This window comes from Acanthochromis polyacanthus, chromosome 23, assembly GCF_021347895.1.
Source record: "Acanthochromis polyacanthus isolate Apoly-LR-REF ecotype Palm Island chromosome 23, KAUST_Apoly_ChrSc, whole genome shotgun sequence".
NCBI classification, from domain to species: domain Eukaryota; kingdom Metazoa; phylum Chordata; class Actinopteri; family Pomacentridae; genus Acanthochromis; species Acanthochromis polyacanthus.
In genome coordinates, this window is record NC_067135.1 from 23,804,604 (window position 1) to 23,826,756 (window position 22,153).

General features: G+C 38.9%; 1 protein-coding gene across 1 annotated transcript; it reads right to left on the minus strand.

Annotated features, from left to right (window-relative positions):
- Positions 1 to 1,723: 1,723 nt before the first annotated feature.
- Positions 1,724 to 17,233, minus strand: zgc:92429 (uncharacterized protein LOC445063 homolog). Its single transcript, XM_022221574.2, has 11 exons — positions 16,903 to 17,233; positions 15,026 to 15,075; positions 14,883 to 14,939; positions 13,600 to 13,754; positions 11,240 to 11,343; positions 8,884 to 8,933; positions 6,569 to 6,639; positions 6,275 to 6,377; positions 5,606 to 5,725; positions 4,250 to 4,312; positions 1,724 to 2,236 (listed from the first exon to the last, which is right to left on the minus strand). The coding sequence occupies exons 1-11, from the start codon at positions 16,964 to 16,966 to the stop codon at positions 1,820 to 1,822; spliced, it is 1,254 nt and encodes a 417-aa protein (XP_022077266.2). The 5' UTR covers positions 16,967 to 17,233; the 3' UTR covers positions 1,724 to 1,819.
- Positions 17,234 to 22,153: the final 4,920 nt, after the last annotated feature.

Genomic DNA, 22,153 nt, shown 5'->3' on the forward strand with positions numbered 1-22,153 from the left:
CATTCATCAAAGACGTCACAGTTTAGCATGTCGTCCATTCATCAAAGACGTCATAGTTTAGCATGTTGTCCATTCATCAAAGACGTTATAGTTTAGCATGTCGTCCATTCATCAAAGACGTTATAGTTTAGCATGTCGTCCATTCATCAAAGACGTTATAGTTTAGCATGTCGTCCAAAATTCCACTAAAAACATTGTAGTATAGCATGTCGTCCAAAAGTTGATCAAAACGTCATAGCTTTGTATGTTGTCCAAAACGCCACTAAAAACATCTTAGTTTAGTATGTTGTCCAAAATATACTAAGCCGACTGGATGTAGTTAAACAGTCAGTTTAGTATGTGGTTAAAAATTTTATCAAAAGCTTCATAGTGTAGTATGTCGTCCAAAATGTCATCAAAAAGTCATAGTTTAGTATGTGGTAAAAATGTGATCAACAGCTTCATAGTATAGTATGTCATCCAAAATGCCACTAAAGATGTCATCGTTTAGCATGTCGTACATATATTCATAAAAATGTCATATTATGACTATATACATATAGTATAGTATGTCGTCCAAAATGGGGTAAAAACATAGTTTAGTATGTCGTTCAAAACGACATCAAAAACATCATAGTATAGCATTTCATTCAAAATTTCATCAAAAACAGCATAGTATAGCAGGTCGTCCTAAACGCCACTAAAAACGTCATAGTTTAGTATGTGGTAAAAATTTGATCAAAAATGTCATAGTATAGCATGTCGTCAAAAACATCATAGTCTACTATAGTATGTCGTCCAAAATTTGATTAAAATGTCCTATTTTAGTATTTGGTACAAAATTGGATCAAAAACGTCAGCTTAGTATGTCATTACTGATTTAATCAAAATCGTCATAGTTTAAGAATGATGTTCAAGACATGACTAAAAATGTCAGAGTTTAGTACGTTGTCCAAAATGTTTTGTAGGATATGGTGAAAATGGTGCAGCAGGTTGTAAAAAATGCTTACATGAAGTATTTTATAATTAAAAGTGGTTTAAGTAAAACCCAAACACTTGATCAGAAGTATACTGATGTGTTAAATCCTGTTCACAGATGCAGCCTGGTCTTGTCCTCTACTGAGCTACAGTTTGGATCCTTCAGTCTGGCCCTCTGAAGGTTCACCTACACCTTGGATAAATCTTGTTGATCAGCCTGAAGGTCAGAAAAATCTGATTCTGCTTCTTCTTCAGCCTTTACACAGTCTGCTGGTGTTAAACTGTCCTTAACAGTAAAGTTTAGTTTCAACATTCTTTTCAAATGTAGTTAATCGCTAAAAACAAGATTCTGGTGTTGTTTAGTAGCCAAAGAATCGCCCCACACACTGTGTTATGCCAGTGTTTGTTTGGCCGTAGTAAAGCTGGCCAGTGACTAATACAGTGTAGGCTGTTCACAGATGTACAATAGGCTTATAATAATGACAACAATGTGTGGAAATACAATTACAGCATGACTCACTAAGGCTAATCCCAGCTAGAGTGTTTTGTTTGGAGCAGTGGCCTGTTAACACCAAAAGTGATTAATTAGGCTTTTACATGAATCATTAATCTTTGTGCTTAAAACTCGGGGGACGTGATGGATAACAGTATTTATCTCACTGATTCAGCCATTTATCAGTGTTCACTTCAGCTGCAGACGACTGAGAAGTTGTATTGAAGTTCCCTTTAGAGAAACGTCACCTCTAATGAAACATGAAGGACCCAGTAACTTGCTAGTATCTGCTTTATTTTCACTAATAAACATTCGACCGTTACAAAAATCAGTTCAACTTTGTTTTCTATGTTGAGAATCAGAACCCTGCTACTCGAGCTCCGGCATGTCTTCAAATCCTTCCTGCTCCTCCTGTATCCTCTGTTCCTCCAGCTTCCTCTTCTCCTCCATCGCCCTCTTCATCTCCTCCTCCACCTCCTTCCTCTTTAAGTTCTGCTTCTTCTCCTCCTCCTCCTTGTCCTTCTTCTTCTGCTCCTTCTTGTTCCTCGGTTTGTTCTCTGGAGTGTCGTAGGCCCAGTCCTCGTCAGAGTCGCTGATGTCGTCGTCCTCGATGTCCCAGTTGGGTTGGTCCGTCTCAGTCTCGGCGAACGGGTCCTCCACCGGCTCCGGTTCTGGTTTGTAGTTGGGGTCTTCCAGTTTGCCCCAGGACACTGGGTCGGCCTTACGGAGGGAGATCTCCACTTTGGACGGAACCATGTTGACTGAGCTCTGCTTCATGTTGATCACCTGCAGGTAAATATACAGTTGAGGGGGTTAGAAGCAGAATGGTTTAACCCATGAAAAATCCAATCTGGGGCTGCACAGTGGAGTCGTGGTTAGCACTTTCGCCTTGCAGCAAGAAGATCCTTGGTTCAAATCCCGGGGTGGGCCTGGGATCTTTCTGCATGGAGTTTGCATGTTCTCCCTGTGCATGCGTGGGTTTTCTCTGGGCACTGTGGCTTCCTCCCACAGTCCAAAAATATGCTGAGGTTAATTGAGTACTCTAAATTGTCCGTAGGTGTGAATGTGAGTGTGATTGTTTGTCTGTATATGTAGCCCTGTGACAGACTGGTGACCTGTCCAGGGTGTCCCCTGCCTTCACCCGAGTCAGCTGGGATAGACTCCGGCACCCCCCGCGACCCTAGTGAGGATAAAGCGGTGTACAGAGAATGGATAGATGGAAAATCCAATCTGAGTTTTATATCATTTCTGTATTATTTTATGGTCTACATTTTAGTGGTAAAGTGGTCTAACTCAAAACCCAAATACAGCATTCCAGTGGAATGTTAGACCATTCTAGAAAACACAAAAGTCTGGACTCATTCTGGGTCAGTGGGTCAGAAAACTCTGCCTCCAAACCCTTATTGTCCAAGATGCTTCAAAAATTATCCAAAATTACTTAAATCTGTGCAGAATGGTCTAACCCACACAAAAAAAAAAAATCCAAACTGAGTTTTATATCATTTCTGTAATATTTTATGGTCTAGATTTTCGCGTCAAAGTGGTCTACTCCAAATACAGCACCGCAGCAGCATGTTAGATCATTCTTAAGAACTACAGGAAGTGGGTCAGACCACTCTGCTTCCAAACCCTTCAATTGTTCTGATGGAGATTTTCCACTTTGAGGAGAGAATAACTCTATTCAAGTGTTTGGGGAAAAGATCTTTTTGAACCAGGGCAAGACTGCTCTGATTGAACATCCTCCTGTCGATCTCATTTGTTCTTGTTCAAAGACAGATTTCTGTTTTGAACAGAATCCAAGAACCACCACAGAAATTAAATGTTAACCTGGTAATACTTTAAGTTGTTACAGCTGACATCAACACCATTCAGAGAATTCAATCAGTTCTCATCCCGGCTACCACTGAGATACTTCTGGGTTGGTTTACTCAGAAACCTGAAAGTCTCTAAGTAGCAGCCATGATCAGGCCTGGTTGAATTCTTAAAATGCCAATAAAAGCACATCAAACATCACATTTTAACATGTTCATTACACTGTGTAGTGGGGATCTTTTTCCTTCCACTGATCTGGGGTTTGGTCACTCCAGATATCCTCCTCTATGCACACCTTCTAGTTCTTCATGGTGGAATTGTGGATCCTGAGGTGTTTGTGTTTTGAAAACCTCCAAAACAAATCTCCCAAGAGGCATCAGAAGTCCAAGTTTCTCACCATATAGAGCAGTGTTTCTCAAATAGTGGGGGACGGAACTAATTAGCTGAACTAATGTCTGCATTTTTCTGCGGCGCACAAACTGTGCTGGCCATTGTGTCCTTGGTCATGCACATCGCTAATGTGACAGAAAAACATTTGTGAACCACTGCTATAGAAGAACGTTATTTCAATCATCTGAAAGTTGATTTTAAAAAAAACACACCCACGATCTGGTTGGATAGTAGAGGGAGCCATGTACCGGTTTCCAGCAGAGAACTAAAGCCGTAGACGAGCTGACTTTCATCCTAGCTGCCCTCCATGAACGACACAAGGTACCCAACATCCAGCAGGAACATGTCTGAATTCTGAACACAGCTCCCACTTTGGCTCTTAACAGGCCCATCCAGGGACACCGTTGGAAACCACCAAGGAGTTCCTTAACTACCTCAGCAGCCTCTACAACAGACACGGGCCAAGATTGACACAAGTCTTCAGCAGATTTGCAGGTGTTCTGCTCGTCTTGCATGAATGTAACATGATGCGGGACTCTGCTTTTCAGACTGTTCTCCTCCATCCTGAGCTGTTGGTTAAAACATTGTTCTACTCACCCCCCACAGGTGGAACTCCCTCTTGAAGACCTTGTTGTTCTCAAACTGGATTTGACATGAGACCTACGGAGAGAACAGAGAACTCTGTTTTAATCTCTGAATACTGTGCGAGTCATTAAATGAAGTTGGCTTTAACACTTTGATAAACAACGTGGGTGAAAAGAAACTCATTTTCCATTGAATTTGGGTCACTTTTGACTCATGTTGTGCATCAAAGGGTTAAGATGGCTGCATGTTTATACGGGACCACAACCTGAGGACGTTTCACCTCTAAACCCAGAAGATATTAGCCTAGCCGCACTAGACAACCCACGGCAACAAATTTAATTCTCTGCCAGGGTGGGTCTAGTTACCCTCCATAAGGCTCGAGGCTGGATTCTCCTAAAACTGGCCGGACGAATCACCATGAAGTGTAAAGTCAGAAGGCGGGTGTAACTAAGTGACGACAGAGGCGTGACGATTCTGACAGAAACAACCGGCGCACAATAAACAGTTATCTTTCAACTTGGCTTTGGCCACAGCCCTTAAAGATTTGAAGCTAAAATTCAACTTGAAAGATAAACAAAGGACGGCACTGAAGTGTTTCATTGAGAAGAAAGACGTATTTGGACTTATGCCGACGGGATATGGCAAATCCTTAATATACCAGTTGGCTCCGCTGGTTGGGAAGCTAATGGGACTTAGCCACAATCCGCCGGCGCTCTAGGAACTACGTCAGCCTATTCGTTGCTGATTGGTTGTATACCTACCCAATTGCTGCAGAGTGATTTGAAAGACAACCTTTTAGCCCGCCTCCCTCCCTGTCCAGCAGTCCTAGACCCTTGTGCCTTCAGAACATGGTTCTAGCGTGGCTAGGCTAAGAAGATATCTCATTTCTGACCAATTAGTGAGGACATCTAGGCGAGTTATGACCAACAGGTGGCCCTAAATAAACAGTTAGAGCTTAGATATCCTCTGGGTTTGGAGGTAAAACGCCTTCAAGAACTCCTCTTGCCTTCCACTGAAGCACTTTCATTAGCAAGAATCTACAGACCTGATGAGACATCACTTATAAAGGGCTATTATCTTTAACAAATCGGTTAGAAATCTAATAAATATGAAGTATTTGTGATGCCAAGTTGGAGTCAGCGCTACAGGATTGAAGGGTTTTTCAACCAAAATCTATCCATTTACAAAAATACCCATAAACCTGCTGACTTTCTGTTGAAATATTATGGTACATTCATGAATTATTGCAGTTTTTTCGCTACCTGACACGTGAAAACATCCTCTTAATCGTCTCTGCTGGTGCTAATAAACCACTTAACAGCCCATTTCTAAATGCTGCCTTATTATAAAGAGTTATTTTATCCTCACCACTGTCCGGTTGGCCTCGATGCTGGAAAGTCCAGGGTTGGCGTTCTTGGCGTAAATCGTCACGACGACGTTATTTCCAGTCTGATGCCAGTCGTATCGACACGCAACCTTCTTCTTGTCCTGAAAACACAGAGAAATACACAAAACAGACGTGGTTTTATGAGCACAAAGTGATCAGAGTTGTTGTAAATGAAAGTAACAGTTTACCTGCAGGATAAATTCTCTAATTATTCCTACGTGTTTGATCCTTTCAGGTTCTTTGTTGTTGTTTTTTTAGAACTCTATCTTGTAATAAATATGAGATTTGTATCACCAAAGTCTGAGTCTGATCAAAAAGGTTTCCAGCCAAGAGCAATAAACTAAACGTCAATGCGTAAATAAAAAGTAGGTCGTTAAAGCGGCGTTTCATCAGCCTTCAAAATCCAGTTTAAACATCACTTTGTTGGGATTTCAAGGTTTTACTTTATCTCACTGAATTCTTGAAAAATAGCTCCAAAATCCAAGTTAAATACAAAACAAGATTGTGTATTTTCAGTTGCCTATGTGCTCCTGACTTAGAATCCAGCCTGAGGAGAGACTTATTAGCTTATTCTGTTCTATAAACAGACTTTCTTTGACCTCCTATCTGTCGTGTTGCGCTACAGGATCAGGATATCTCGGTGCTTTCACCTGCTTCAGGACCCAGCGGTGTTTCCCTGAGCTGCAGCCCTTCTGCTCCAGGAAAGCGTTGAAGTCGGTCGTCTTTATGCAGCAGCAGCTCCAGTATTTATACCTGAATGCAGAGATTTTCTCAAGTTTGAGCAGAAAATGAAAGATGTAAAGACGCTGCATTTGTTCTAATTACTGATGTTTAGCAAAGCCTTTGATGCTCCTCTGCTGCTTTGTTTACGTTCCTGCTGTGCAGCGGCCGTCTAATGAAGATTCTAATTCTGATCTTGTCCTCTGTACAGTCTTTGTTCTTACCCCTCATGGAAGACGGGGGCTCCGGGGTGGTGGGTGCAGACCTCCACGTCCGTTTCTGGACCCTGATACATCTGAACACACAAACACCACCTGATCAATAATCGATCAAAGCGACGCTCGTGTTTGTTTGGATGCAGCATAAACAGAGTCATTTGCTGCAGAAACGAGGATTGTTTTTCTTTTTGTGAGCGGCTTTGCAACAGCTTGGATCAGTTTAGACACTTTGCATTAAAGACTTTTGTTATTTTACTGCCAAATTTAGATAAAGACGTCCTGTCAGTTCAGGGATTTGTTTCCTTTTATTGCCAAAACAATATTTAAATGACACATATTAAATTAAACTTTAACTGTTCCCTATTTACCTCTGCATATTTACTTTCACAGAGGAGAAACTAGAGCCCAGCGTAGCAGCGGCGCTACGATTGCGTCTTCATTTCTGATTGGTAGTAGATTTGTAACCAGATGAGAGAGATCAATCCTTCTTTTTTCATATTAAATCTGAGGAGTTCCGCCAACATTTCACACGTTCACCAGGTCTCAGAGCGCTTTTTGGTTGCAGTTCTGGGCTTGTAAGAACGCACAATACAGCGTACAGTACAGAAATCTTTAGAAACCAGAGCACGGAACATTGTTCAACTTTTTTTAAATAAATTTAAGGGACACAGCTATGCAATTTCTGTCTTCTGAAATATATGTAGAAGAAAAGAACGATTTTCATTTGTTGAGGTTTATTGTAGTAGTTAAGACATAAGTCATTAAAACTTAGGATATAAGGGTTAAAATACTCCAAATAAACTGCACTGCAAGATGTAAAAATGTAAGAATATGTCCTGGTGGACGTGCACAATGTAAAAGCGTATTTTATACTACACTATTGCACCTGAAGTCAAATTTGATTATCTAATGAAATATATTTATTAAGGGTGCTATACACACAGTGGCATGGCCGTTGGTGAGATTGTGCAGTAAATATAGAGTACAAAGCAGCCAGCACAAACGGAGCTTTTGCGTTTCCCTGTCAGTGTGATATTAAAATATTAATGGTTGATTAAACCTCTGAACCCTCAGGTCTGCTATCCGACTCTGTAGCCGCTTTAGATTTAACATTTTAAATCTTTTCATGCCCAGGCTGTAAATGCAGTTTTAAATTTTCTGTACATTTTGTGTCACAAAACATTTTACTGTGTATGTAACAAATACATTTGATCTGAGATTTCAAAGGCGTGTTTACTTTTTTAATAACTGTCGAAATCACACTTGATCACAACAGATTTGAACTATCTTTATTCATCTGTGGCATGCAGTTTTATCATTAAAAAAATGGACCAAATCTAGGCTTATTATCATTTCATTCCACATGTCTTTACTTTATTTTACATAAACTTTGAGTGAGGTCTTCTTTTGAAAATTGCCGAGAAATTAATGATCTCCTTTACTAAATAATTATGTAAAATTCTGCATTTTACAACAAAACTGAAAAGCCTTTACTGACTCAGCATGTTAAATTAGACAAATCAAAGGATTTTTCAGCATGGAAGCACATTTAAAAATGCACATTATCAGTAGTAAGTAGAGTTAAGATTTATTTCCAGTGTTAGTAACCCTAGTGGGCACTCAGAAAAATACAATTTTAGATTTTTATTAAGCGAACAATCAAATAAATTTAATTTTTATGACATTTTAATTAAGTCTTACTGCAAAGAAAAATAAAGCTGTCATTGTGATGCATCTATATGAGTGCAGGACTTTATATTGCAGTGAAAAATGAGCCTAAACCGATGAAAAAATGCCCTGAATTTGCCTGCCCGGTGTTCAGAGGTTTCATACATAAGCAGCATTTTAGCATCATAACTGGTTAAGGTGGAGCTAGATTTAACAGCTTTATGCTGTTAACATTTCATATTTGAAACCTTTAGGCCTGAAAGCTGTTAGAATTTGAAGCCGTTACTGAGAGCTGTGGAAAATGTGGCCTGTGATCTTATGTGTTGTTACCGGTATCAGCCACTAGATGGAGCCCTTACTAAAGCTTCCACAGACTGAAGCAAAGGAATGAGGAAGAGAATCTGTGTTTGGTATCTTTCTGGGGATCTCCTCACATTTAAAAGGCAGTATGAGGGTTCAGACGTGGTTTTATGGTTGAAACCACGATTAAAAAAAACTTTATATCTGGATTTTTAAAAAAAAGGAAGTACAAGAGAGTGTGTAGGCAGCATTTTGACACGTCTACAGGATGAATTTGTTGGCGTTTGCTGACGTCAGAAACTATTTTGAGAAGAAAGGCCAGACGTTCCTCCCAAACCAACACAGAGACTCACCGTTTTGCATCCAGAGTTCTTGCAGCGAGTCCCAAGAATCACCTGATTGTCTGTTGGGAAAAACAAAATATTATAGAAGACTTTAGAGCCACGGTTTATTTTCTGAACAGCAGGAGAGAAAATAAACTTCAAGAGACGAGTTTTGTTGATTTCTGGAAAAAGGTTGAATTAATCTCACTTGTTTGGACGCAATTCTGCACAGAGAAGGACATTTTTAGCACAGATTTACAGTAAGTTTAGTTGAAATTGATTGTTTTTGAGTTGGATTTGACGTTTAGCACCTTTGTTATAATAATATTTCTATTTAAATAAAAGTTTAGAATAATTCTCACACTGCTGTAAATTACTACACCTCAAGCATCAGGATGTTTTAAAATGATTTCTTGTCAACCATCTCTGATTTTGTTCAATATTTCAGATCATAAAACATTGATAGTTTTAATAATTACATTTTTAAATATCCTAAATTACTGTAATCACTAAAAAATATTTTAAGAATAAAATTAATTACATTTTAAAAATAAGAACTAATTAATCCTGAATTCTGAATTAATTTAAAACTGCTTTAATGATAAAAATATTTTTAAATCATTTAAATCATATTTCTTTAATTTTAGATTTTTAATTAAAGTTAATTTTGATTTAATAATTATGTTTTTGAGTTGGTTTTTAACTTTCGCACCTTTCTTGTGCTAATATTTATATTTAAATAGAAGTTTAGAATATTTCTCACTCTGCTGTAAATTACTACACCTCAAAACATCAGATCTTTAGTGCATAAAATATTGATATTGATAAATATATTTATGAAATTTGAGGCTGTTTGAACCTCAATATCTCAGCAAATATTAAAGGTAAAAGCCTGAAACTTTCACTTTCATTTCTCATAAAATTTATCTAGACTCTGCAATACTCAATCAGTTAGACTAATTATGGAAAATATTGAAATTAAAAACTAAAGCCATCTTAAAAGGCCCATCTTTGAACATATATCATGCGGAAGTCCTGATATTTTCTGAACCACAAAGAGCTGCATGTCACAATAATACAAAACTAATATTTTCACCTGTTTGGACTCAATTGTGAGCAGATGACATTTTTCTTGCATACATTTACCTGAAAATAATTGTTTTTAAATGGGATTTTAACTTTTGCAATAACATTTCTCATGAGATAAAAGCTTAGAAGAACTCACACACTACTGTAAATGATCACGTCTAAAACATCAGACTTTTAGAGCATAAAATATGGAAATGTATAAATATATTTATGAAATTTGAGGCTGTTAGAACCACAACATCTCAGGAAATATTGAAGATAAAAGCCTGAAGTTTTCACTTTATTTTTTCTCATCATGACATTGATTCAGATTCTGTACTAGTAGATCACAAACTCTGATTCTGACTGACTTGAAATATGAAAAGTGGAAATAAAAAGGCCCATCTTTGAACAAATATTTAAAAATTCATCAAGCAGAAGTAAGGCTATTTTCTGAACTGTAAGTAGCTGCATGTTACAATAATACAAAGCAGAAAAATACTATTTCAGAATGTTTTTTCTCCTGTTTGGACTCAATTCTGCACACACATCTGGATAAAATGGATTTTTTTCAGCTCCACTTATAGAACTACACTCACTTTATTATTAATACAAGAGCTCTGCAGCACTTTCTATCAACACTTTCACTTTCTGTTGTTGGACAGAAGATAAATCTGCTTAATTTTCAGGTGAGCAGAACATTTAGTCCACCTTGTTAACACCAATGAGCTCATAAAGGATTTACTGGTGTTGTGCTGGACTCCACTGCACCACTATAGACTGTTCAATTATGTATTTATTCCCTAAACCCCTCAGAAAACACACAAAATATGGGAAATGTACAGCTAGACTCTTTTTTTTTTTTAAACCTGAGTCTTAAAACTTGGAGAGAACCTGCCAATGAAGTTTGAATATTTTAAACTTATTTCCAAAAAAAATCAACTTGATTTTACTGCAGCAACCTGCAATAGTAGAAAGTAAGTTCTCTGCACTGGAACTTTACTCATTGTGTTTTGTTATTGATCACAACATGATCAGACACAAAATTAGTCACAATTAGCAACAGCAAATTAGCCACAGAATTAGAGAAAATTAGCCACAACATTATTAGGCAAACTTAGCCACAACAAAATTTAATCAAAACATTATTAGCTACAAGATTAGGCACAACATTATTACACACAGCAAAATAATCCAAATTTAGCCACAAAATGAGTCAGAATTAGCAACAACGTTATTAGCCACAAAATCGGCTCCATAAAAACACTTTGGAGAAAATGCTGTCGTCAGAGCGACTTTAATAAACTGATTTTCTGACCTGTCGTCTCGTTCTCGGCTCTCTCGCTGATGTCCAGCTTCTCCAACACCTGAACCAGCGACGCCGACACTTTGTGGGGAAGTTTGGTCAGCGGCTCGTGTGAACTGCACACACACAATAAAATAAAGAAATAAAAATGGTGATTTCAAGGTCTCTTTTCTATCCAGACCACATTGAACCAGGTCCAAATCAAAAGACAGGTGGGTCAAATCTGGATTAGATTGTTGTCCAAAGGCTGAAGACCCCATAAAACATCATTTTTGATTTGTAAAACCACTATTTTCTGTGTTAAAATGTTTAAAAAAAAGATTTTAGTGTGATTACTTCCACTTAAGACCAGGTGCAGATCAAAAACCTATATGTTTAGATGGGTTGAATGTAGAGTATACATCATGTTTTTGTACCAGCACAGTTTTTACTGGTATAAGCCTGATTCATAAAACATGGACTCCTGTAACAATGTTTAGAGCTGGTTAAAAGTAGCCACAACATTACTAGCCACAAAACTAGCCACAACATTATTAGCCTAAATTAGCCACAACATCAGTAGTCACAACAAAACTAGCCACAAAACTAGCAAAAAATAGCCACACCATTATTAGCCACAAAACTAGCAAAAACTTGCCACATGATTATTATCCACACCATTATTTGCCACAACATTATTAGCCACAAAACTAGCAAAAAATAGCCACACCATTATTAGCCACAAAATTTGCAAAAAATAGCCACACCATGATTAGCCACACCATTATTAGCCACAAAACTAGCAAAAATTAGCCACACCATGATTAGCCATAAAAATAGCAAAAATTAGCCATACCATTATTAGCCACACCATTATTAGCCACAAAACTAGCAAAAATTAGCCACACCATGATTAGCCACAAAACTAGCAAAAATTAGCCATACCATTATTAGCCACACCATTATTAGCCACAAAACTAGCAAAAATTAGCTACACCATGATTAGCCACAAAACTAGCAAAAATTAGCCATACCATTATTAGCCACAAAACTAGCAAAAATTAGCTACACCATGATTAGCCACAAAACTAGCAAAAATTAGCCATGTCATTATTAGCCACGCCATTATTAGCCACAAAACTAGCAAAAATTAGCTACACCATGATTAGCCACAAAACTAGCAAAAATTAGCCATACCATTATTAGCCACAAAACTAGCAAAAATTAGCTACACCATGATTAGCCACAAAACTAGCAAAAATTAGCCATGTCATTATTAGCCACGCCATTATTAGCCACAAAACTAGCAAAAATTAGCTACACCATGATTAGCCACAAAACTAGCAAAAATTAGCCATGTCATTATTAGCCACGCCATTATTAGCCACAAAACTAGCAAAAATTAGCCATACCATTATTAGCCACACCATTATTAGCCACAGAACTAGCAAAAATTAGCAACATGATTATTATCCACACTATTATTAGCTGCAACATTATCACTAGAAATCCCAGGTTTTGCCATGTTTTTTTACTCCCAGAACTGTGCCAGATGGCTCTGGCTACTATCTATTCATTTTGAAATGAGGACCATTTCTGAGGAATGCAAGCATTGTCCCCGATAATGGCTAGTGATCAACACTTGAAATCCCAGGTTCAAGTGGTAATGCACACACTAGTGCTCCTTGTCATAACAAAAGCTTCTGTAAAACAGGGATTAGTGCCAAGTGGCTCTTCTCTGGGTTGCAGATATATATGTGCCAAAGGGCTCAGGGCTGGGATTTCTAGCCACAAAACTAGGAAAAAGTAGCCACACCATTATTAGCCACAAAATTTACAAAAATTAGCCACACCATTATTAGCCACAAAACTAGCAAAAAATAGCCTTACCATTATTAGCCACACCATTATTAGCCACAAAGCTTGCAAAAATTAGCCACATGATTATTATCCACACCATTATTAGCCACAGCATTATTAGCCACAAAATTAGCAAAAATTAGCCACACTATTATTAGCCACACCATTAGTATTAACAAAATTTGCAAAAAAAATAGCCACACCATTATTATTCACACCATTAAAACCCCCTCAGCAGTTGCAGGTGGTTTTAATGTTTTGGCTCATCAGCATATATTGGCACTAACACAGAATAGGATGCTGGGAAACGAACATGCACTCAGAGAAGGAGTACAGGCCTGAAACGAGGTGCGATCCTGTAAATTATTTATCCCAGAGATGCTGCAGCGACCCGGCCCTGACCTCTGAATGATTGCACATGCAGCCGCAGCATGTGACTAACAGGGAGCTTCATGCAAACTGACAAATTCCAGTTATCCCATGTAAATGAGCAGAGGAGGGACGAGGACGAGCACTGAATGTCAATCCAACACCTGGGTCTCTCCTTCTGTAGCGTCTCGGCAGACTTGGGGCCCTGGTAGATGATCTCCGGGCCGTTGGTGGGTCTAATCTCACCCTTATCCGACGACACCTCCGGCCTCAGAGGCTCCTGGGGCTTCTCGTTGCTATGGCGACCTCGGGTGCAGCCCTGCGTCCAAACAGATCAGAGGTCAGATAAAGAGGAAAATCTGAACTTTCAGGTGAGTCAACTGCTAGAAAACCGACAAAAAGGATTTCCTGCAGAGTTCACCATTTGTGCCACTTGAACTTTCTTCTCCACTACAGTTTTAAATTGAAATCAAACTCAAATTTCTATTAAAAAATTATAAATACAGCACTTTGATTGAGGTGAAACCCGCCCTTTTTTGCCCCAGACATGTGAAGCTCTCCAGTATTTCACTCACGACCCTGCAGGTTAATCTTGTTTTGCTGCTCAAAACATCCAATTTTTATAAGGTTTTGTAAAGTAGTCTTAATTTTCTAGAAGCAAAGTTTAGGAAAATGTGGACTTTTTTCCTGAAGGACACCCTTGTGAGGTGTCAGTAATTTTATATTAGAAAATATTTTTATATTAATCAGGCCAAACTTATTTTTATCAGCCTGTATAAACACAAGGAGAAACTACAGCAAGAAAAACTTCATGTATACGGTTTTAAGACACTCGTAAAAATGTTAAACCACCCTTTAAAACTATCATTATTTTTAAACTGAGCGATTTGATCACAACTTGCAGAAAGTAATAAACTGCCATTGATGAATTCTGTGGTTTTCTGGTTTAAAGTTTTTTACTTATACACTTTTAAAACCATCTTAGGGTTCTCAGATGTACGACATAATCCCACAAGAGAAATAAAGATAATCAGTTACATCTCATTAAATAGAGATCATCCTGTTTAAAGCATCGATGCTGCTGAATATTGATACAGAGCTTTGTTTTTGAGCATTGATAAAAGTTTAAAGAAGATAAATAATAAATATTTGTGTTATTTAAATGCTCTGAAGTTTCTTATTAATGATGATTAAGCAGCTTCTCATGATTAAAACCATCACGTATCAATACTTAATTACAGCATTTGGAGGTTATCGGTATTGATCTGCTATTAAATATTCTCCAGCTTTAACTGAGTGCATTTTAAATGAAACGGCTTCAACGTCACCGCTTCAACTTTCCCCTGATTAAAGTTTCATCAAAGCAGCAGAATATTTTCAGCTAATTTCTGCCGGTCGCTCTGATTTATCAGCCGACTTTCTGCGGCGTTTGACCCTGAGCTCTTACCTTGATGGAGAGAAACTCAGAGAAGTCTGTCGTCCTTTTCTTACAGCAGGACCAGCCCTGCAAACACACCAATGCTACATAATATAACGTAATAAATCACAGAATGTATTCCACATCAGATCAGAACAGAGTCGATGGTTCACCTTCAGAGCATCATGGAAGATGGGAACTCCTGGGTGGAAGATGCACGAATCTGTGGAGGAGAAACAAACTCAGCGTTAATATTACTGCTCAGAACTTTCTCTTCCACAGCCTGAAATCCTTATTTTAGCTTTGATTTTGTCTGATATATTTCCCAGACTTTTCTCCTCAAATTTACCAAGAGACAAAAACGAGAACGGAGGAGAACAATTCTAGAAACAGGAGTCAAACTTAAAGGAGATAATTCACAACTTTTACTAAAGGATCCATTTTATTACCTCCACCAAGGAGGTTATGCGATCGGGTCCGTTTATTTATTTGTCTGTCTGTGTGCATGTCTGTGGACAGGATTTCTCAGAAACTACTTGTCAGATCTTCATGAAATTTTCACCAGAGGTGGATCTTGGCCCAGGGAAGACTCCATTCAAATTTTGTGTTGATCCGGTTAAGGATCTGGATTCTGGATCCGGATTTAGATTTTCCAACTTCGTATCATCTTCCCTTGGCGGAGGTCAGAAATCTCAGATTGCTCTTGTTTACTCTATATTATATATTTATAATTATATAGTGAATATATTCTAAATTTTAGAACCTTTAAAGTAGCCCCATGTTGCTTTGATATATATCAGTTAATGTTGATGTCGATTAAAATATTCAGTTTAATGTCATGAAGAAGGAAAGAAACCAGAAAACATTTGCGTTAAAAAAGCTGGATTCAGTTGTTTTAAAAGAAAAAATGCATTTTTAAAAATGAATTTTAATTATTTACAAAAATGCTTTAAAGTATTTGTCAGAATAACTTCAATTATTTCAAAAAAAAATTTAATTATTAAAATAATTTTAATTAATTAAAATGTTTAGAAGTGGATTATTGAAATAATTCAGATTATTACAAAAACATTTTAATTATTATAACATTTAATTTTTAATTTTACTCTAAACAAACTAAACTGTATTATTATAATAATTTTAATTATTACAAGAATTTCATTAATTATTTTTTTACTGGATTATTAAAATATGTAGCGAAGTTCTTGTTAGTCACAGCTCTGGATGACTACAAACTTTTGAATGGTAGTGTAAATATATATAAATGTATTTACAGCTCACATGCAGCTCAGCTGAGAAAAAAATGGATCCATTAGTAAAAGTTGTGAATAATTGCCTTTAAATCTCCAGTTTGACTCCTGTTTCTATAATTGCTCTCCTCCTTTCTGGTTTTTATCTGCTGGTGAATTTTAGGTGAAAAATCTGACAATAATATCAGATAAAACCAAACTTAAACAATCTGAAATGAGGATCTCAGCTGTAGAGGATCAGACTTTGAGAAGTGAGGTTGTCCTCCAACCAGCTGTTCTTCGGGTCACTGCAGTTCAAACGTGGCGTCCCATAAAAGGAAGCCGGTCGCTACGAGGAAAGCTGCCGTCCCTCCAGAGACACGTGGCCGATCACGCTCTGCTAGCTCCTGCTTCTTTTGAATTATCCAACCAACAATCTGAACAAGAAGTCCTCAAATGAATTTACATTTCATTTCTGAGTCAAGGCCAAAATCTCACCATGAATCTGTTCACGACTCCAAACCAAAGCTTTGTTAGCAGGTTTTTGGCACAAATATCAATGAAAAGTGAAAAATGTTCTGCCTTCAGCTCTTATTTCTGGTTTGTTATTGAGAAGTTGCAGCTCTCAGGAGTCAGAAACTCGACTGGACGTGAAGAAATCTGCTGTTATTGAATAAAAATCAAACCTGAGGAACCCACAAGCTTCACTCCAGGTGCTTGTCTCACATCAGTTTGACTTGTAAAAGTCTGACAGTCAAAGAAACCAAACATGAATCCTGGAGCTGATCTAAAAGTGACAGAAACATTCAGCAGGATCTCACCTTCCTGGTTCTTGTCGGCATCAAACTTCTCTCCACAGCCTTTGTTGTAGCACAGCAGCGCCATGGTTCTTCTTCTTCTTCTTCTTCTTCACTCTGAGGTCTCTGGACGGTTCCTCCTGGTCTTAATGTCTCGGCCGGACCTCCAGAACTTTCTCCCAGAAGGTCCAGAAGGAGCGAGCGCTTGAGGGAGGAAGGAGGGGGTTTCTGTTTCTGGTGGAGGCTGAATGAAAGATAAAAATAGCAGCTCTCCTCCCTCCCTCAGCTGTCACAGCTTATCTGAGGCCGGGGGTCGACGTTCCTCCTGGAGAGCGTCACATTCACCCGCCACAACACCACCAACAACTGCTGGACCTCTGTCACCTTCTGCTGCCGGACCAATCAGGAGCCGCTTTACTACCGACCAGGAAACACTGGAAAGACATTTTAATTCCTGCGGCTGGACGGACACATTTGAAGTTTGTTTTACTGATCAGAAGTAGACAAATATGAAAAAACCACCTGGTTTAGCTGCTGCTCCGCTCTTTGGGGAAGGTTTTCCAGCAGATATTGAGTCAAGAGGTCCTGAAACAGCTGCTATTTACAAGCTGTGTGGGAAATATGTGGACTTTTAAATGTTATTATTGGGCTGCGTTTTGGTTAAACATCATTAAAAAAGACATAGTGGCTCAGTGATTGTCCTCGTACTGTATCGTGTGTCTTAACGGAGGTTAATCATAAAACTTAGCAGTATTTTCTTTCCTTTCTGCCATGGCTCATCCCAAAGTATTTGCCCCCCTACAGAAATGTTCTATTGTTTCATATTTCTCACATTTAAATGTTGCAGATCTTCAAACTAATATTTATATTTACTGAATATTAGACAGAGATAACCCACAAACCTACATCCTGTTTGACACTGTAAGGACTGTTAAAGGACGGTTTCTGTCCTCTTTGAGACCCACACAGCAGTTTTATAAAAGTTCCTACAAGAACAGGTCCAGTTTTCCATGGAGAAGACATTCTAGAAGGTTGGTTTTTACGTCAGAACATGCACAAAGATTCAGGCTGTACTAAAGTCTTGAACACAGTACCACTCTCTTTACTCTCCACTGGAATGTTCTGTTCGATGAAACGCAGAGTTATGTTTACTGAATGTCGGTTGAATGAGTCTGTAAAAGCTCAGACTGTAAACACACAGCTCAGATTGATTTGTTATAACTGGATAATGTGAACATAAGAACTCCTGCAAAGACAAATCAATAGAAACACACCAGACACATGAACTAAAGGAACTTTCACTGTGTTTGGCAGAAAGATGGAGCCTCCTGTTGGGTTCGTTTCAAACAAGCAGCAGTAATGTTCATGGGTCAATCTGATGTTTTATTATCCAAAAGTGTCAGAAACCAAAAAATCCCAACAAACATTGTTTATATCTCATTGTTACGAACCATTCCAGTCAATATTTAGTTCAGTGGTGCTCTTTACCTCTCACACACCGTGGTTCAATGAGGATAATTCACTAGTTTTCCATTAAAAATGCATGTTAATTTTTTATATCTACATTGGAAAGACCTACATATAAAATACAACATATATAATTTATATATGTATGAAATTAACACGAGACATGTCTTCTGTTCAGGGTGCAAATATGTGAAATGAACCATTTTCATTTTATATGTTGGCTACACATATTAAGACAAGCAGAAGTTTCATACAGAAAAAACACTTTTTCCCCCCAGATTTTTTCTTGAAAATGGGTCAAGTTAACATTTTGGGAAGAGATCAGAGCTACAGTGACTTGTGAAAGTACTCGGCCCCCTTGAACTTTTCAACCTTTCGCCACATTTCAGGCTTCAAACATAAAGACATAAAATTTTAATTTTTTGTCAAGAATCAACAACAAGTGGGACACAATCGTGAAGTGGAACGAAATTTATTGGATATTTTAAACTTTTTTAACAAATAAAAACCTGAAAAGTGGGGCGTGCAATATTATTCGGCCCCCTTGCATTAATACTTTGTAGCGCCACCTTTTGCTGCAATTACAGCTGCAAGTCTCTTGGGGTATGTCTCTATCTGTTTTGCACATCAAGAGACTGAAATTCTTGCCCATTCTTCCTTGCAAAACAGCTCGAGCTCAGTGAGGTTGGATGGAGAGCGTTTGTGAACAGCAGTCTTCAGCTCTGCCCACAGATTCTCCATTGGATTCAGGTCTGGACTTTGACTTGGCCATTCTAACACCTGGATACGTTTATTTGTGAACCATTCCATTGTAGATTTGGCTTTATGTTTTGGATCATTGTCCTGTTGGAAGATAAATCTCCGTCCCAGTCTCAGGTCTTTTGCAGACTCCAACAGGTTTTCTTCCAGAATGGTCCTGTATTTGGCTCCATTCATCTTCCCATCAATTTTAACCATCTTCCCTGTCCCTGCTGAAGAAAAGCAGGCCCAAACCATGAGGCTGCCACCACCATGTTTGACAGTGGGGATGGTGTGTTCAGGGTGATGAGCTGTGTTGCTTTTACGCCAAACATATCGTTTTGCATTGTGGCGAAAAAGTTGGATTTTGGTTTCATCTGACCAGAGCACCTTCTTCCACATGTTTGGTGTGTCTCCCAGGTGGCTTGTGGCAAACTTCAAACCAGACTTTTTATGGATATCTTTGAGAAATGACTTTCTTCTTGCCACTCTTCCATAAAGGCCAGATTTGTGCAGTGTACGACTGATTGTTGTCCTATGGACAGACTCTCCCACCTCAGCTGTAGATCTCTGCAGTTCATCCAGAGTGATCATGGGCCTCTTGGCTGCATCTCTGATCAGTCTTCTCCTTGTTCCAGGTGAAAGTTTAGAGGGGCAGCCGGGTCTTGGTAGATTTGCAGTGGTCTGATACTCCTTCCATTTCAATATGATTGCTTGCACAGTGCTCCTTAAGATGTTTAAAGCTTGGGAAATCTTTTTGTATCCAAATCCGGCTTTAAACTTCTCCACAACAGTATCTGGGACCTGCCTGGTGTGTTCCTTGGTCTTCATGATGCTCTCTGCACTTTAAACAGAACCCTGAGACTATCACAGAGCAGGTGCATTTATACGGAGACTTGATTACACACAGGTGGATTCTATTTATCGTCATCAGTCATTTAGGACAACATTGGATCATTCAGAGATCCTCACTGAACTTCTGGAGTGAGTTTGCTGCACTGAAAGTAAAGGGGCCGAATAATATTGCACACCCCACTTTTCAGTTTTTTATTTGTTAAAAAAGTATAAAATATCCAATAAATTTCATTCCAATTCACGATTGTGTCCCAATTGTTGTTGATTCTTGACAAAAAATTAAAATTTTATATCTTTATGTTTGAAGCTTGAAATGTGGCGAAAGGTTGAAAAGTTCAAGGGGGCCGAATACTTTCACAAGGCACTGTATATACTAGAAATCTACGGGTCTCCGCCTACGCTCACGTCTGGCTTTGGCGACGACAACAGATGAGATCGGTACTGCATTAATGTTGTAATCCCTTGGTTTGTGCCACACTGGGCTTTGCCTTAATGGTAAATGGACTTGCTCTTATATAGCACTTTTCTACTCATCAGAGTACTCAAAGCGCTTTTACAACAATTTTACACACACACACACACACACACACACACACACACACACACACACACACACACACACACACACACACACACACACACACACACACACACACACACACGTTGCTAATCAACCTGCAACATCAGTCAGTATACATTCATACACCAGTGAAGCAGTCACTGGCAATTCAGGGTTCAGAATCTTGCCCAAGGAAACTTCGGCATGCAGCACATGACTAGGCGACAGCGGGAATCGAACCGCCGACCCTTCAATCATTGGACAACCCGCTCTACCACCTGAGCCACAGCCGCTAATGATATCAAGTGTATAGATCAGCCCCACTATATGTGAGCAATATCCTGTGGCACTGTAAACAAACACAAATTTAGCTTAGCAAGAAATGGGCAGACACATGATAATGACAGTTGACATAGCATTAATTTAAATGTATATAATACATATCGTCTTACCCTGCTGTACAAGAACATTGTTGTTCTTGTATAGACCTTTTTCCAAAACGTCATCATCGAACGTCACCGCCGGTCACCGCCCCTAGCAACGCGATACCACCACTGTATGCACAAAAACATATGAATATAAGCATACCTCAAAGAAATGTATGAGTCCAGGCTTTTATAAGTCTTCATCTTCTCCATTGTGTGGATGCCTGGGCTGTTGATAAGGTACTCGTAAATGGAGTGCCATTGAAGATCTGGCCACGTAGTAGGGTTGTTTTCCCATGATCCCAGTGCAATTTGGTACGGACATGACTGCAAAACAACCAGTTCTAATTTTTCTTTATACCGTAGCTTGGCTTTTGGCTCAAAATTTCCGAAATAATCACCAGACATTTTTCTCCGGGTCAAAACCGCGTGGTTTCGGCGGTCAAATCGCTTTTGCTAAAGACTTTGTGTCCCCCTCTTTTAATGGCGGCGTGCAATGCTAAGGAAGGTGTGGTCACTTGTCCCAGATTCTGATGTCATTGCAAAAAGGTCTATATGATTATTTTTGATGTGAAGTGACAATACATGGGGTGTTTCGTGCTTACACTGAGATCTGTGCGCTTTTCACTATATTTTAACGTCCTCTTCATTTGCACTCCGCCAACATTAAATTTGGTGAATGTAGTTCTCAAAAGCATATTGGAGACCCTTCTGTCTGCTTCTCTTGGATATCGCTGTAGAATATGTCCAGAAATGTGCACATATCCCCTGAGAAATATCACTCACCGGTACTGCTAAAAACTCCATATTTCATGCTAGGAGGGAAAGCTTGACAGGCGTAGCAACAGTAACCAAGGGGGGCGGGGCTTAGCGAAGGGTCAATTGGCTCAAGTGGTTCAATGCTTCATGAGGCTCACCATCACTAGCTAACTGTGGCTAAAGAACCACATTTACCAAGACAACTATCCAGTACAAAGCCCTAAAACACACCAAGAAACACATTAAAGAGGATTTTACTGCTGGAAGCTACAAGCCAACGCCTGAAGAACAAACTAAAGCAATGGAACCAAACCCAGTTCAGTGAAGAGAAGCAGAGGAAATGTTTGACTGCAGACATAAAGCAGGAAGACACTGAGCTGCTCAGGTGTTCCTGATAACGCCAAGCAGCCACTTGGACAGCCAATAGGAACACAGCTTACTGGAAGTCCAGAGGGCTGGCTTAGTGAAGGAA